The sequence below is a fragment of the Mobula birostris genome, chromosome 32, assembly GCF_030028105.1.
Source record: "Mobula birostris isolate sMobBir1 chromosome 32, sMobBir1.hap1, whole genome shotgun sequence".
In the NCBI taxonomy this organism is placed as follows: domain Eukaryota; kingdom Metazoa; phylum Chordata; class Chondrichthyes; order Myliobatiformes; family Myliobatidae; genus Mobula; species Mobula birostris.
Window position 1 is genome coordinate 6,497,340 of NC_092401.1, and position 16,321 is coordinate 6,513,660.

General features: G+C 42.7%; 1 protein-coding gene across 2 annotated transcripts in view; it reads right to left on the reverse strand.

The window, feature by feature from the left end:
• LOC140191240 (far upstream element-binding protein 2-like) overlaps positions 1 to 15,487 on the reverse strand; it is a 55,301-nt gene extending 39,814 nt beyond the window's left edge. For both annotated transcript variants that reach the window (XM_072248446.1, XM_072248447.1), the window contains exon 1: positions 15,126 to 15,487. In XM_072248446.1, coding sequence (XP_072104547.1) covers positions 15,126 to 15,257 — 132 coding nt within the window. In that variant the 5' untranslated portion in view covers positions 15,258 to 15,487. The remainder of the gene's footprint in view (positions 1 to 15,125) is intronic.
• Between the last annotated feature and the right edge of the window lie 834 nt (positions 15,488 to 16,321).

Genomic DNA, 16,321 nt, shown 5'->3' on the forward strand with positions numbered 1-16,321 from the left:
GATTTAGAATTGGCCTGCCCACAGAAGACAGAGAAGTCAGATACGAGCGGCATTCCGCAGGGATCTGTTCTGGGACCACCGCTCTTTGTGATTTTTATAAATAACTTACTAAAGGAAGTGGAAAAGTGGGTTAGCAAGTCTGCAGATGACACAAAGGTCAGTGTTGGTGTGGATAGTATAGAGTGCTGCCATAGGATACAACAGGACATTGACAAGATGCAGAGCTGGGCTGAGAAGTGGCAGATAGAGTTCAATCCAGAAGAGTGTAAAGTGATACACCTTGGAAGATCGAACTTGAAGGTAAGGGACTGAGTTCAAAGGCCTCCAAGGCAATGTTACAGCTCTATAAAACTCTGATTAGACCAGACTTGGGAATATTGCGTTCAGTTCTTATCATCTCTTTATTGGAAAGATGCGGAAGCTTTCGAGAGGGTGTAGCGGAGATTTACTAGGATGCTGCTGGATTAGAGAATGTCTTATGAGAAAAGGTTTAGCACTCTTTAAAGCAAAGAAGAATGAGAAGAAACTTAACAGATCTGTACAAGGGGCTTAGACAGAGTAGACAATGGCTGATATGAAAGGACACAACTTTAATGATATTGGGGATGTCAGGGGTAGGTGTTTTTGTTCCCCACCACAGACAGTGGCAAGTGCATGGAATGCACTGTCTGGGCAGTGGTGGTGGTAGATACATTTAAGAAACTCCTTGATATACTGATGAAAGAACAATGGACGCTATGTGGGAAATAAAGACCAGATTGATGTTGGAATAGGTTAAAAGGTCAGAAAAACTAAGTGGGCCAAAGGCCTTGTACTGTGATGTACTGTTCTTTTGGCATTCTATAATATACTGAAGAAAAATATGGTGACCAAAGTAGTGAAGCTGGACTTGTGAAATAAAGGGTCTTGACCCAAAACAGACTGTCAATTATCCTCCCTAGATACTACCAGATGCACTGAGTCCTCCAGCATCTGCAATCTCTTGTGTCTCCACAGAATTGACGGTGAGCTGGTAGATTATAAAGCAGTCAAAATTATCTAGTCAGCAACCGAGTCTAACAGGTTTGTAACAAATTCAATCATCCTCCTGCTGCAGACTTGAGTCCAGAACCAAACAAGAGAAGTCAAAGGAAAAAAAAAGTCAAGATTTACCTCTCAGGTTGGTATCAACTGCTAGAAATGAACGTGCAGGAGTATCTGCTGAAGCTGTCCAGACACCACAAGAGACTGAACACTCACACTGCAGCCTCACACAAATATAAAGGCTGCTTGCACTTTAATTAGTGACTGTCATATGATACCAGATCAATAACTAACACAGCCAGCATCTCACCTGGATACCTACCAAGCATAATCAATAACCAAAACATGGCTCAACAGATAACACCTCAGTAAGGACAGACACCAACACATCAGCAGTAAAAAAAAAAGATTTAAGCCATTCAGGACTGATCTCCCACAAAGTAATTTGAACAGAATATCAAAGGTTTCCATGTTACCAGTCTAGTACCAATCTGGATAGAAGTTTGGTCAATTTCAAGAAGAATAACCAACTCATTACAGTACTGTGCATGTCTGAGGCACCTTAGATTTTTAATATAAATTTTACTTTAATAGTTTATTTTTTATCTTCTGCATTAGTGTACCAGTAGAAAAGAACAAATTTTAGATTTCCAAACATTCTTTTTCCAAAAAACAATTAGACATTACAGAGAACTCTTCATATTTCATTAAAGAAAATAACATTGAGACCATTTTTCAAATAACAACTTGATTAGTTTGTAGGTACTGCATATAGCCCAGTGCATGATAACAAAACGGGACGCTAATGATCAAGGACATAATGAGTTGAATGAACTCAACTGATTAATTGAAACAAAAACAGGTACAGAAGTAATCAAACTAGGTGAAGGACACCGAACTAAAAAGTGCAGGTGAGGCAGATGTAACAGTTAAACCTACAAATCATTAATTCTTACACCATGGCAAGAGTGAGCATAGCAACAAGACACAAGGTGGTCACCCTACATCAGCCAGGTCTTTCCCAAACAGAAATTCCACGGCAGACAGAAGTTTCTAGATGTGCTGTCCAAGCTCTTCTGAAGAAGCATAAAGAAATGGGCAAGGTTGAGGAGTACAAACACAGTGGTCAGCCATGGAAACTGAGTGCAGCAGAAGACAGACAACATCGAACTGACATCCCTTCTAAATTGGAAGTCCTTAACTGCTACCATCTCTAAACTCACAGAAACCGCTGGAAACCAAGTACCCCCTTCTATTGTCCAGAGAAGTCTTGTCAGAAGTGGTCTTTGCGGAAGAGTTGCTACCAAAACCCAATCCTTCCAAGCAGAAACAAAGCCAAGAGACTCACCTACACACAAAAACACAAGGACTGAGGTGCTGAACAACAGCAGCAAGCGCTCTGAACTGAATAGTCAAAATTTGAAATTTACACAAGAACATAAGAACGAGCTGGAATAGGCCATCTGGCCCATTGAGCCCACCCCGCCATTCAATATTCATGGCTGATCTGGCCATGGACTCATCTCCACCTATCTGCCTTTTCCCATAACCCTTAATTCCCCTACCTCGACTTTAAATATATTTACTGAGGTAGCCTTCATTGGGCAGAGAATTCCAGATTCACCATCCTCTGGGAAAAGCAGTCTCCCCCATCTCCATTCTAAAGCTACTCCCCCGAATCTTCAGGCCACGTCCCCTAGTTCTAGTCTCAACTACCAGTTCCTGCCTCTATCTTATCTCTCCCTTTGATAATTTTATATGTTTCTATAAATTTTGGCTCAAACAGGAGGCACTTTGCCCACAGAAGAGCTGGAGGATCACTGCAGGTTTGGGACTGCATTTCTGCAAAAGAATTTAGTAATCTGCTCAGAATTAACGGAATCCTCAACGCTGAGAAGTACAAGCAAACTCACACCCATCACACAATGCCGGAGAGGTGGCTGATTGGCCCCAACTTCATTCTCCAGCAGGACATGACTACAGGTAGCCCCCGTTTTCCGAACGTTCGCTTTACGACACCTCACTGTTACAAAAGACCTACATTAGTTACCTGTTTTCGCTAACAGGTGTTTTCACTGTTACGAAAAAAGGCAGCGCCTGCCCGAACAGCCAAGCTCCTTCCCCATATGTGCATTCTAGCCGCCATTGCTTAAACACGTGCTTTATCTCGATTTATTTTGTGCATCTGTTAGCAAGATGAGTTCTAAGATATCGGAAAAGCCTAAAAGAGCTCGTAAGGGTGTTACACAGTGTAAAACTAGACATAATTAAGCGTTTCAATTGTGGTGAATGAAGTAAGGACACTGTCCATGCGTTGAACTTGCCTATGTCCACCATTCGCACTATTTATACGCAGAGAGAATTTTGAAAGCTGCCGATGTTACTATTGGTTCTGCTCGTAGCAAAGTGGTCTCTCTTAGTTGGCATCCAATAATGGATAAAATGGAAAGCCTATTGCTTGAGTGGATTGATGGGTGTACAAAGCGTGGTGTTCCGTTAAGTTTTCTTATACTTAAGGAGAAATCAGTCAGTCTTTTTAATAAGCTGAAACAGAAAGCACTGGACGATGGTGATGAAAGTGTTACGAAAGTGGAACTTAAAGGTAATCATGGGCAGTTTGAACCGTTTCAGAGGCGAAGGCAGCTTCATAGTTTAACGTTTACCAGAGAGAGTGCTTCGGCTGGTACTGAAGCTGCCGAAAACTTCCCAGCAGAACTGAAGAAAATAATTACAGAAGGTGGTTATTCGTATAAGCAAGTGTTTAACTGTGACGAAACTGCAATTTATTGGAGTCTTCCCGATTCTGGTAAGTGAAACTACACTGTTCATACATTATTTCTACTTTATATAGGCTATGTATTTTTATGTATTACTTGGTTTGATTTGGAGGCTTCATAGCTTAAAGGTTACTGGAGAGAGTGTTTCTGCCGTAAGATTTTCACAGCGCTAGACAGTGCTGCAGAAAAGTATTTTTACTTTATGTAGGCTGTGTATTTATCATATCATTCCTGCTTTTACTATATGTTACTGTTATTTTAGGTTTTATGTGTTATTTGGCATGATTTTGTAGGTTATTTTTTGGGTCTGGGAACGCTCAAAAATTTTTCCCATATTAATAAATGGTAATTGCTTATTCACTTTACAACATTCTGGCTTACGAACCGTTTCATAGGAAAGCTCTACCTTCAGATAGCGGGGAAAACCTGTATAAACACACGGCCAAGGTTTGTAAAGAACTATCTTCAGCGAAAAGAACAAGGAGCTCTGCAACAGATGGTACGGCCTCCACAGAGCCCTGATCTCCGATTCAACAAGGCTGTCTGGGATTACCTGGTGAGACAGAAGTAAGCAAGACAGCCAAAGTCTGCAGAAGAGATGTGGCAAGTTCTCCAAAATGCTTAGAACGACCTACCAACCGACTTTCTTATTAAAAAAACCGCACGACATTGTACTTAAGAGTATTGATGCAGTTTTAAAGACGAACGGTGGTTACACCAAATATTGTTTTTTTTTAAAACTGTTTACTACTTTTTATAGTAATTTTTTTGATATTTAGAAACTTTTCCTTGCATTATTTTTGAAAAGCACCTTTGCTTTACAAAATGTTTTAAACATGTGACTTTTGCACAGTTCTGCACATACAAGGAAAACAGGTTTTTAACCCATCTTTATCTCAGTGAAGGTACAAAATTATGAAAACACAAACACATTGAGAAAATACCACACAACCTTAAAATGCATTCTCACCACCTACTTACTTATTTGCTCTATTTTCTACCCCAAATACCTCAATTCCCATCCTTTAAGGAAATGAACCATGAACTCTAATCTAATTCAACCTGGCATTTGAGTCCACTAAGTTTGAATCTTCATTTACACACAGCACTAACAACCCATCTTCTTGTGCAATCATCTTCAAGAATTACAAAAGGCAGATATGGTGGTCTACAAGAAACTTTACCCCAGCAAACATGTCAAAGTCCAGATCAAATAAGTTTATAAGGAGTAAGCAGCTTAGTAGGAATACCTTCTGGTTGTCTGAAATTTTTAAAAAAATTTGAACATTGAGGCAGGCATTCTCACAAAATGTATTAAGCTACTGGACAAGTGCAGGTAAATGCAACCAGAAACGACAGATACTCAGTCACCATGGTAAGCCAAGGGTGCAGTTCTGTGCACTATGATTCTAAATACAGAACATTCCTAACTCTCCCATCTCATCTGTGACTCAACAGCCTCTTCCACTTTTGGTTCTCCTAGACAACTTCATTTATTTCAGCATCTTATGCACTTCACTCAATTTCACCACGTTTCCAAAATAGCCAAACTATCAGTTATCAATCTGAAATTTAAAATGTTCCTTTATATAGATGATACCTGAACTGTACGCACATAGCCCTGGGTTTCCAGCATCTGCAGAATCACCTGTGTATTTCAAACATTTTCAGAATTCCAGTAACCTCAGTACCTTACTTTCATTGTCAGATCACCTCGAACTCTAACAACATGGCTTCATGTCCATTCCCCAATCTGGTTATTGCTCTCTCCGACTGAAAGCACAGTGGGGAAGTTAAGCTGTTGAAGACACACATCTTATTCTGGTCCTGTTTCTGAAAATCCAGGACTTCTCCATATGATGAGGGTAAAATAACTTCCAAATGACAAGACTACAGACCACTTGCCCTGCACCCCACCCCCCCAACTCTTTCCTTATTTTTATGACTAGGCATGGATCAATTTGATCAGAGGTGGAAAGGTTTAGCAACTTTAAATTCCTGGGTGTTGTTATTTCAGAGGACCTGTCCTGGACCCAGCACGCAAGTGTAATTACAAAGAAAGCATGACAGTGCCTCTACTTCCTTAGGAATCTGCAAAGATTATCTAAAACTTTGATAAACATCTATAGATGGGTAGAGGAGTGTATATTGACTGGCAGGGGTAAGGGGGTGTGTGAATACTTTTTATAAGCACTGTACATGAAACCCTGTCATAGGAAAGCAGCATCCATCATCAGAGATCCCCACCACCCACTTCATGCTCTGTTCTCACCACTGCCATCAGGTAGAAGGTACAAGAGCATCTGGACTCACACCACCAGGTTCAAGAACAATTACTACCCCTCAACCATCAGGCTCTTGAATAAAAGAGGATAATTACACTCACTTGTCCTACTACTACTAAAATGTTCCTACAACCAATGATCCCACTTTAAGCACTCTTCATCCCATTGTTGTTATTTATTGCTATTTATTTATACATGCATATGCAGTTTGTCCTCTGCACTCTGGTTGATCTTTCATTGATCCTGTTATAGTTCCTATACTAAAGATTTTCTGAGTATGCCCACAGAAAATGAACCTCAGGTTTGTTTGTGGTGACATACATGTTTCTTCGATAATAAAATTTACATTGAACTTTGAATCCTCAACCTACAGTTCTCATGTACTTTTGAAACATTCTGCAAAGAGAACCACTCCAGGTATCACTCTTGGGTGACAAGTGAGTCCTCAACACAAACAATGTTTGTGAATAATTATGATTAACTGGTATAAGTACATATCCAAACCAAAAATTTAGCAGTATCAACTTAAAGTAAAGCCTGTTGGATCATCCCCATGATGGGTCATTTGAGGACCAAGCTCAGCTCAGCTCAGTAGGTAAGCAGAATCATAAGCTCTAAGCAGCATCAACCTTGGTGCCAGACTTCTATATTTCAGTGAGTGGTGGACATTTTAGAGAAGACTCACGTAGCATAGTGTTTACAGAGCCAGCGACTGAGGTTCAATTCCTGGCACTAAGTATATCGTACATTCTCCCCGTTACCGCATGGGTTTCTGCCCACATTCAAAAGATGTATGGGTTAGGGTAAGTAAGTTGTGGACATTCTATGCTAGTGCCGGAGGTACGATGACACTTGTGGGCAGCCCCTAACACTACCTTGGACTGTGTTGGGCATTGACACAAACAATGCATTTCACTGTGCGTTTCGATGTATATGTAACAAATAAAGCTAATCTTTAAACTATTTTTAATTGATAACAATACAAAAAATGTTCTGGACAAACAAAGACATCTATTCCAAGAATCTAAGGAACAATATACTAATGCTTCAGATCAAAAGGTGTAAAAATAAAATATACAATTGTGCCTCTGAGCTTCATTATCACATGCTGTTAACTGGCTGCTAATGTGTTTCAAGGAAGAGCGCAATGATCGCATCCAACTGAGCCCAGTCACTTGCTCTTAATATTCATTGACATTAACACTACAATTTCTCACGACCAACAAACATCAGTTATAATGCTCGGTGAAGGGCGCCAATGCTTTTTTTGCTGGTGGGGGTGGAGGCTGTTGGGGTTCGAACGTTTAGCTGTCATTCATTCTTTGGGGCACTCTGTTTTCGTGATGTTTGCGAAGAAAAAGAATTTCAGGATGTATATGGTATACATTTCTCTAGACATTAAATGTACCTATTGAACCTAATGGAAAATCAAAGCTGGGTAACCTCTAGCAAATGACTCACTCCTGATAACCCAGTCTTTTCACCAACTACAAAGGCACAGGTCAGGAACACAGTGGAATGATCTCCACTTACCTGGATGTTCAGACTCAACCTAAATAGCTCAATGCCATCAAACTACCATTGCAATCCTTTTGTGTACCATCAACAATGGTGTATAGTGGCTGCAACACATACATCACCTACTGCACTTGTTCATCTGAACAAAGCCAACAGCATCTCACCAGCCTGCAGCCTCTACCACTGGGTTTGACAACGGCAGCGAGCACACATGAACGTCCCCTGCAGGTTAGACCGCAAACACGCACCTTGATTTGGAAGTATACCGCCTGGTCTTCGACATTACTGGGTCCAAATCCCAGCACATCCTTCCCTGAAACGCTGCAAATACTTGCACTAGGGCACTGCAGCAGTTCAAGGTGGCAGCTCACAACCAAACAATGCTGGCCTTTCCAGTGATAGCCAGATCCCAAAAAAAAGTTGGAAAAAAAAAAGTCAAGAACAAGTAAAGTTCCATCTCAACTAGCACCAATCTTTTATGCTTGTCATCTTTTCCAAGAGATAGCCAGGATTTGTTACAGGATTTAACAAAGTATCACCACTTCTAATCAATCACGTTGGGCCTCAAAACTAACAATGATGAGTATTCCCGCTTAAGTGCCCTTCTTTGAACTTTTTCTAACATGTCCTTTATCTAAGACTCCCAACTACATTCATTCCTTTCCCATTCTTTGTCCTCTCCCATTTGCCTCCCACACAACTCAAGTACAGGACGCCTCTTAACTAAAGTCCTGCAGTCTCTATTCACAGGATGTTCCTCTCATTTCTGCCACCTACACCATAATCCCAACATCCAGCACATTTCCTCTTCTTGCATTGCAACGACTTTTCTCCACAACTCCACTCTCCTTCTCACACAGTTGACCAAGATGCAATTGCTGCTTTTTGCCTTTTCCCACCATGCAAGGACCTAAACAGTCCTACAGGTGAAGACATGACACACTCGCAATTCTTCTAATTATTGTGATGTGGTCTCAACTGTATTGAGAAAAAAAACAAACAAGGAGATTTTGTGCAACACCCTTCTACTTCCTGGCATCTTTTAATTGACAGATGGAGCGGGTTAGACAGACCGTCCCTGGACAATGGGGGCAAGAACGTCCCCAATGTTGCCCACACCCTGATGGCCAGCTTTGTGTGTGACTGCATCGGGCTGTGTGTAGAACCCAGATATGTGGGCACCAAGTACCACTATGTGCCCAGGTTCTACCTGTCACCCTGGCTACGAAGGACGGGTCCGGCCCCACTCCTGCGCAATGCCCCAGTCAGTTGGTCGTTGCTGCCATACCTGTCCTTCGCAGGAAAGTTCTGCCAGGAGAACGCCTTTGACCACAGGGCCATCAGGCAGTGGTCGGCACGTAATGTCCTGCAGGCACTGCAGAAGAAGGACATGATGGACACAGTGGGGTGGTTCCCTGAGCAGACCGTCCAGTTCATCTGGCAAAATGCCTCATCTCCAGATCTCACCAACAGGCACCAAGACCTCGCCTGGCTGGCGGTGAGAGGGGCCCTCGCAGTCAGATCCCTCCTGTACGCCCGGAACGTCGCCTCCACACCCGGCTGCCCACGGGAGGATTGCAGTGAGGAGTCGTCTGTGACCCACCTCTTTGCACACTGTGAGTTCGCAGAGAAGGTGTGGAGGAGGATAGATGGGCTAGTGTCATGTTTCATCCCCAGCAGCTGCGTAACAGAGGACTCTCTGATATACGGGCCGTTCCCAGGGACGCACATGGAGACCAACATCTGGTGCTGCTGGCAGACCATCAACTCGGTGAAAGATGCTCTTTGGTTGGCCTGAAACTTGATGATCTTCCAGCACACAGAGATGTCCGTGGGAGAATGCTGCCAATTGGCACATTCTCGGCTGCAGGAGTACGTGCTGAGGGACACGCTGAAATTTGCTGCAGCCATCGCAAGGGCCCGGTGGGGAAGGACTACAATTTAGGGTTCTTCTCCCGCAGGAGTGGGAGGGGTCGGGTGGCGGGGAGTATACCCAACAATGGTGTGGGAAGGTGAAGCAACGGATTGCCACGTGGGTGGCCAAAGTACGGATATCTAGGGACCATAAGGGAAACATATGTAAAGGATTGAGAGCCGTTGAATGGTTTATCGTGTATAAATTTTTGAATAAAGTATATTTTGAAATTCAAAAAAAAATCTAGAGTTCAGAAGAAAGGATATGTTAACATTTTTTTCCTTCAGTCACTGCCTGACCTCCAAGTTATTAGCATTATTTGCTTTAATTTCAGAGTACCAGCATCTGAGTTGTTACGAATAAATTTCCACAATATTCCACCATCACCCCCACCTTCTGTGCCAGTTATCCTCACCAATGCTCCCTTTGTCCTCTATTATATACATATAATATATTTAATATATATTTTAAAATATATTTAACTTTCCCTATTTGGATGAAACATCATCCATAAAATATTAACTGCATCCGGAGCTTTAGACTAATCTACTGAACATTTTCAACACTCTTTATCCCAGCATCTGCATTGTTTCAACGATTCTTCACAAGAAATTTTCAAGTGGGACTGTGATACTTTTCCTTGTTTTTAGTCAGGGAATAGAGTCAAACAGAGTCTTACAGTCAATTCTCCAAAGAGTGAAAAAAAAATATTGCTTACATTTCTGAAAAAGGAGAGTTCATACTGAGCAGAGTCCTTGGTGTGAAATTGTCAACATACACAACTTTCTCATTTTAGCATCTTAATTCCCTACTTAAGTGCTAATACCACACTTTTTTATTAAATAACAAAGTGCAAAGGCATCTATAGCTCTGGCAACTGGCTGCAAAGCATATTCAATGCATTACTTCACGTCTGCTTACAGCCAAGTGGATTCACTCCCAGAACAGGAAGCCAGCGAAGATCACACTTGTTAAAGCTACTCTATAAACAGCCTCCAAAGCTCAAGACAAAAAATGTGGATGCATTTTGCACCAGTAATACGGAAGGTATCACACGACAAAAAGTCAGGAATAAAATTATTGGGTGAAATATTTACGTAAATGTAACAAAGCTATTGTGAATTCTATCCCAATGCCTTCCTCCTCCCACCTCTCAAGAAATCAGGATGAAGATGGTGCCAACGAACAACGCTTCCATGTGCAACATCCTCCAAGTGGTCCACGAAACTGTTCATTTTACTTCTTTTGCTGCTTCATTTTCTGGTACCAAACTGAAGCCTGTGATCTACAGTTTGATGGTGTGTTTACAGGCCGATTGAACAACCTGGCACTTTGTTGTCTCCAAAAAGGTTCCAGGTGAGCGGCCTCCAGGCCAAGAAGCTCAGAGACCATAACCGACTCCATTTCTCACTAAGGAAGATTGAAAACACTGAGGTGAATAGAGAAAGGTGAGCGAGCGCTCAGCACCATCTACCAGCTTCTTGGTCGCTGCTGCCGGGGGAACATGTCTGCGCGAGTCTCTCACTCCCTCGCGCTTGCTGCTCCTGAAGGAAGGCCCCTGTGCTCAAATGGATCTCTCTCCTTGATGCTGTTGGAGAAAGGTGCTGAGGAGGGCTTAGTTGACGTGGTTTGAGGACTGGTGGCCTGTAGATAGCAAACACTGAGCTGAACTGAATATGGACTCTTCAATTTTGTGTTTTATATTCTGTGTTTTCACTCATTCTTTCTTGTTGCCGCTTGTTCGATCTGTTTTTTGCGCGTGGGAGGGGTTGTTGCTGTTTTTTCTTTTAACATTTTCCATGTTTTTTTGTTTCATGGCTGTCTGTGGAGAAGACAAATCTCAGGGTTGTATACAGTAAACATACTTTGATAACAAATGTGCTTTGAATTATAATCTCCTTGGTTCTTATCACACACAGTTATATCCAGTCTTCCAGAATCTTCACTTGTGTTTGATGACACCCCTGTGAAGCACTGTAGGTGGTTATATATTAATATTAAACAATTACATGTCATGACTCCATGTTAACTGTTTTCTCTTTCAGGTAATATGGGTAGGATGAAAGTCAATGTAGATGTCACTGTCAATCCACCGTACCCAAAAAAAATTTTTTAAACCCTCTGCTGGAAAGCTGAACTACAATGCTGAAAACATTTAGCAGTTCAAAGAGAGTAGGTGAAAGGAAAAAGATTACAATAAAAACATTTAAGATCAGAAGTTTCTTGATTAGAACTGAGAATGTGTTGTCAACCTGAAACAGTTGTTTCCCCAGATACTGCCTAACACGTTGAGCACTTCTAATCTTTACTGCGCTTAATCAATCTATGTTCGTGGGGAAATTAAGTTGGCTGGCTGGGATCATTTTGCAGAACTGTCAGGAATCAACCACAGTGCTGTAGTTATGGAGACACATTTAAGCAGAACAACTAAAGGCAAAAGAGTTTTTTACTGAATGTCAATGAACTACAAATACTTTTAGCAGCTAACATCATCCCAGTGTGTATGGATTTTCACTCAGTTTGGATCGCCATTCCAAACACACAACCTTTATTCTATTACATATCGCAAACATTGTCAAATCCAACTGCAAGTATCTTAATGTTGGCATCAAAGCACATACAGTTCCAAGATTGCCTGACAGGGCACCAGCTTGTCATCTCGTTCAGAGAAACTACAGAAAATGGGGGTGGGGAGCATAACTAAATCTTATTAGTCACAACTGAAAAGAATACAAAAGAAATTATACTTGCTTTCTCATTACCTTTGCAAGTTACTTCTTTCTACTTACTATTAAAAATTGATTCTCAAAACATTGTACAATTTCCAGATGCACATCAATCACTGTTAACTTTCCAGTCAAAGGCCACTTTTCTTTAAAGCTTCTTACACTCTCTTGTCACATGAAAAGAACTGACATGAACCACCTTGACAATCTCTCTTTCCTACCAAGTAAATACAGACCCATTCACTCATCTCGGATCAGAATTCTTCTTCTGCATAGATAACATCATACTTGTTTGCCAGCATAGTAGAGTATAATCATCACGAGCCCCGGTAAAGGCAGTACTTCAGCCTAATACAATACATTTCAAGGTATTTCTCTGGATACAAGCCAAGTTTGGACAAACATTAGGGTGCTCTACAGTTTTAGCAATCTGTGTTAAAATATTGGTCACCAGGGATCTTCAGCAGATGAAGATCTGAATTCTTAAGCTTCCCTCGCCCCCCCCCAACTCTTACATGTTTCATGTATTAACGATAGGATTTAAAGTAAACTTTATGCTGCTGTTTGAGCTTAAATCCCGCATACACCTATCCCAAAATCTTATTTCACCAAGTGCCTTATCAGCACCAGGCCATGTGTACCCAGAGCTGAACATTAACCTTAGACTGCGTCAGGACACTCAAAAATTAGTTTCAAACAAAAGTGTGCGATAACATATTGAAGAAGTCCAAAATGTTAAGTAAAAAGACTTGTTTCTTACTTCCCGCCTACAGGAAAAATATAGTATAGGATTGAAAAAAGAACAGAGAAAACTTACAAGGAAGTTGCCAGGGCTGAGTCATCGGGAAAAGTTGAATAGGTTAGGTTTTTATTCCCTGGAGCATAGGAGAATGAGGGGAGATTTGATAGAAGTCTACAAAATTATGAGGGGTATAGATAGGGTAAACACAAACAGGCTTTTTCCACTGAGGTTGGGCGAGACAAGAACTAGAGGTCATGGGTGAAAGGTGAAAGGTGAAATGTTTAAGGGGAACGTGAGAGGGAACTTCTTCACTCAGAGGGTGGTGAGAATGTGGAAGGAGCTGCCAGTGGAAGTGGCAGATGCAAGTGCAAATGAAACTTCTGACAGAAGTCTGGCTACGTACATGGATGGGAGTATGGGGGGGGGTGCTTTAGTCTAGGTACAGATTGATGAGGCTAAGCAGAATAGTTCAGCTGACTAGATGGGCCAAAGGGCCTATTTCTGCGTTGAAGTGCCTAACACTACAATTGTCCTTCCCATAAAATATATTTTATAATTCTTATGATGATTTGTGACTTCACAAATACTTACCTCAATAAAACATACAGAAATTTATTCTAAGGGTAGGATAGGAGGAAGTTTTATCTAGCATTTAAAACCACTTGCTTGAACCAGTTTTTGTTCCAAAGCTAATTTTAAAAAAAACACCTGAAGTAAAAATAAACAAAATAAAATTGTGGTTAATCTAAAGAGGCTATCCATCCCAATCCCTAAAGAATTGGCTGAGTCAAGTAAGAATACGCTTCCATTCAAACAGAAATGAGGCCTTCAAACCAGAATCACTGCCACTCGATATCATCACAAAGATTTTCAATTTCCCCAAAGGAGTGAAAAGCCAAATTTAAATGGCACTGGACATTGGAAATGTGAAGTAAAACTGAAAATGCTGAATAAACTACTGCACCTTAAAACTGAAAAGTTGATGTCAGATAGAACTCAACAGAATTAATATTTTAGCATAAACTAAGATTGGCTCAGGATCAAAAACACAAACTCTCCTTCCATTGACATTCTAACTCCAAAGCCAACTTTTTATTTGCAAAGTCCTAAACATGGTGGAAATTGGAAATAAAATAGCAGAAACATTGAACTGGTCAGGCAGAATCCAAGGAGTGACTAAGAAAGAAGAACAGTGATCAACAAGAGTACAAATTACCAGATCTATATGAACCCTCTCCTTCATCTACCTTCAGACGCTACCTGGTTTGAATGGTCCCTTCAGTGCGCCAAAATCAGCCTAGACATTTCACAAGTGCTTATTCTAACAAAGTCGAACCAGCAGTACCACACAGGGAAACTTCAGAGCAAGCGACCAAGAGATTTAAGAATAATGACAAAACTCAGTTTGGGAAAGGAGTTCCACAGCTTAGAACCTCAGTAGCTGAAGGCATAGTGCGAATTGTTCAAATTCTGGAATTCAATGCCTAAGCATTTTTGATATTATATACAAAGTGAACTGAAGCAAAGCGCATTTTCTATGCAAATACGCCCAAGCAAAATCGTTTCAGTTACGTTCCCTCTAAAGTGGACTGCAAATTATGGAAGTGCAAAAATTCACACATGATTTTCAGGAGAGAAAGAAATCTAATTTTAACCAGTGGAACTACCTCTAGTGCTGAAGGACGAAGCGTGCGATGTGCGTTTCACTTTCAGAACCTCGGAGGTGGGATGGGAAAGGGGGGGAGGAAGGAGGGGGTGGTAGGATGGCATGGGATGGGAGGGAGGGGGAAACATGAAGGAGCGGGAAGAGGGAGGGGGGAGAGTGGAGATTCTTATTTAGGTACCCCAATATCCGGCAGTGTGGCTGTCTGGTGGCCCAGCCAACAATGGGCGCATGGCCTGCCGCCCGCAAGCGAAGTAAAATTCCCGCTCGACGTCCCATTCAATGACAAGGGGCTCGCTCTCCCACGTTCACCCGAGTGCCGGTGGGGTTCAGGGGAAGGGGAAGAGGCTCCCTCGGTACGGCCTGGCCATCCCCGGCCCTCACGCCGCACCTCGATTTTTGTTCTCCCGCGCATGGAGCCCTCTCTCGGTACCTCATTACCCGTCGCGCAGCCCCGCCATTCCCCTCGGACAGACCTGCCGGGCCCGTTGCACAGCATCGGCGAAGGCGTCCGGCTTTTTGAAGGTGGCTCCAGCCGCCCCGGGCCCGGCCGCGCCGGTACCCACTGCGTGCGGAGGCGCTGCCGTAGCCGCCGCGAAATCCGCCATCGGCAATGCCGTCTCTCTCTTTCCTCCGCCAAACTGAGTTTACAGGCCTCGGCCTCTCTGGTGCACGTCTGTATGTTTTTTTTATTTCACGGACGCCTCCCTCCCCGTCCTCGCACTGTCCCGGGGGCAGATCGGACCCTCGTTGAGCGATCAGAGGCCCGGCCACCGCCAGCAATGGCTCCCAATGCTCCCGCCTCAACACCGCCAACAGAGGAGGCGGGCACGCCGTTTACCGCTTGATTGACAGTGACCCGCCAGCCAATCCCTGGCACGAAAGCCCCGTCGCCCCGGGGGCAACGCCTCCTCTGACGTCGAGCGTGATTGACATTGCGACCACAGAGTGAGAGATCGGCGTAGGGCCGATCGACGTCCCGTAACTTCAATGGGAAGCGGGGCTTCTGTGTGACGTAATCATGATTGACGTTCCGACTGTTCAATCAGAATGTCCCCAGTCTAAATCTGATCACTGAGGTTCACAGGTACAAGGCTGGATGGTAATATGAAATTGCCGGAGGGAGATTCGCAAAAAGAGAGGGAATTGCAGAACTAAGATGTACCTTTGGAATTGACGCAGTTCTAGTTCCCTTCCTGTGCTGTTTAGTTTTGCACCCATAAATACCCTGCGCCAGTCGGTTTGTACGATTTTGCACTTCCAATCTTAATTAGCTGGGCATAAATAAATACAAGAGATTCTACACATGCTGTCAATCTTGGGCAGCAAACACAAAAGCCGAGGCCCTTCCTCAGGCTGGAGGGGAAAGCAGAATAAGTTTGGTGGGGTATAAATTAGAAGACAAGTGTGCCAAACACTATTTTTTCACCCATCTGACTACATATACACCCCTTTCAGGGACCAATTTAATTTCACTCCTGGGTCCCTCTGTTCTACAACACTTCCCAGGACCCCACCGATCACTGGACGTTCTACCCTGATTTAGAACGTAGATTGGTGCTGCACAGTACTGGCCCTTCAGGCCACACGATGTTGTGTCAAACTTTTAACCTACCCAATGCTTCCCTCCCACATAGCCCTCCATTTTCCTTTCATCCATGTGCCTATCTCA